The 1,881-nt window shown below is 38.2% G+C and overlaps 1 protein-coding gene across 1 annotated transcript; it reads left to right on the top strand.

The window, feature by feature from the left end:
- Positions 1 to 356: 356 nt before the first annotated feature.
- On the top strand, positions 357 to 1,340 carry LOC120165047. The gene has a single exon (XM_039174639.1). The coding sequence runs from the start codon at positions 357 to 359 to the stop codon at positions 1,338 to 1,340; it is 984 nt and encodes a 327-aa protein (XP_039030570.1).
- The last annotated feature ends 541 nt before the right edge of the window (positions 1,341 to 1,881 follow it).

The raw sequence follows: 1,881 nt of genomic DNA, 5'->3' as shown, positions 1-1,881 counted from the left end.
AAATCGACACCTCCTTTAACCGTTAACGGTTAGTGACCTGATTGAATGCATTTAAATAGTTATGTGGTCTGATTGACAAGAATTCAAAAATTGTGATTGAAATAAAAAGGTACTATATTTAGATGGTCTCTTGCATAATTTACCCTAATATTTATTTAAAAGATTTATAGACTACTCAAACTCAAGGTGGAGAAAAGTATATGTCTAATTTTTGGAATAGAAAATTAGTATTATAGTAGTTGCCCAATCTTTTCATTTTCTAAAATCATCATTTTTCTAAGGGAAGGAAGGAGAAAACTTGAATAAAAGGGGCATTCATTTTGCGTATAGCCTATTTCATGTTTCTCCTCTCATCAATGGAGGACACCCCAAGAACTCAAATGGAGAAATCAACCACCATTTTGAGAAGATCAATCTTCACTTTCCTTAAAAATTACCACTTCTTCAGTCTAACACCCGCAATTCTTGTTTTCCCTTACTCTGTTTCAGTTCTCCTTTCCCAAATCTTCGTCCCACCTTCTTCTTTGCTTCAATCAATCCATGGCCGTCTCGATGCTCTGTTTCAAGCTTCTGGGTTCCCTTATCCCTCAGATTTCTTCGCGATTCTCAGTTTAAAACTTTCCCAAACCATCTGTTTTTCCGTTTTCGCGCTTCTTTTCACCTTCTCCTTCTTCCTCATTGCCAAAGCCTCCGTTATCGAACTCTGTTTCCGCCATGGGAGAATCTCGAAGAAACCCTGTCTGTTTTCATCGATTCTTCCGCTTTACAAGCCTCTCCTCGAAACCCAAACCTGTATTTTCTTGTTGATCGTCTCGGCAAACGCAACGGCTTTCTCCGTTTTGTTCTTCGGGTTCAATTTGATTGATGGGTTGGGATTCTCATCCCCTAAATGGATTCTCTTAATGTCAGTTTTGGGGGCTATTTTTTACTCTCTGATTGCAGCGAATGCGTTCATAATTTCGAACTTGGCGTTGGTTTCATCGGGACTGGACAAATCCGGTGGGCATTTATCGATTCTAAAAGCTTTTGTTGTTGTTAAAGGAAGAAGTTCGAGTGCTTTATCATTGGCTTTGCCTATGAATCTCAGCATGGCGGCCATTGAAGCTCTGTTTCATCATCGTGTGGTGAGGGCTTATGAAAGTGGTGATTCCGCCTGGTTTCCGATGGCTTTCGAAGGGGTTTTGATTGCTTATTTGTACTCAACGATTCTTGTTCTTGACACTGTAGTGAGTTGCTTGTTTTTCGATAGCTGCAGAGCCGGTGGGTCGATGAATATGAAGATTGAAATCGCAGATGATGATGGTTATGTGAAGTTGAAGAATGTTGAAGATCTGCCGTAGGAAGACCATCTTCAACAATTGAACATTCACTGCACATAGAAATTCAAAACATTGTAAACAAATTCTCCGTCAGATTCTTCTTTTTAAAGGTTTTCTTGCGAAATTCTGATCTTTTGTATTGGAATTTGGAAATTACTGTTTATGACTTTATGAATGTGTTCTAAACCCAAAACAAATAGAGAAAAAACAATGAAAAGTTCATATACTAAAATGTACAATCCCATGTTTTTCGTGTCATATTTCTTTAATTTTTGAGAAAATAACCTCGTGACCAAAAATGCTTTATAATATACGATTTTAATCAATTTTTTTTGGATTTGCCAAAATGACCAACTAAATCGCAACGCGATCTCCGGTATCGTAAATCAGTTTCCAGATTCGCAACGCGATTCTGATTATCGCATTGCAATTTTCTAAATTCGCGTTGCGATTTCCCAAATTCGCGTTGCGATTTCCCAAATTCGCGTTCCGATTTCCCAAATTCGCGTTACGATTTTCCTAAATCGCCGCAACACGAATTTGAGAAATCGCAATGCGATGA

Source organism: Hibiscus syriacus, unplaced genomic scaffold (assembly GCF_006381635.1).
Source record: "Hibiscus syriacus cultivar Baekdansim isolate YM2019G1 unplaced genomic scaffold, ASM638163v2 tig00111566_pilon, whole genome shotgun sequence".
Lineage (NCBI taxonomy): Eukaryota > Viridiplantae > Streptophyta > Magnoliopsida > Malvales > Malvaceae > Hibiscus > Hibiscus syriacus.
This window is presented reverse-complemented; position numbering and strand designations above follow the sequence as displayed.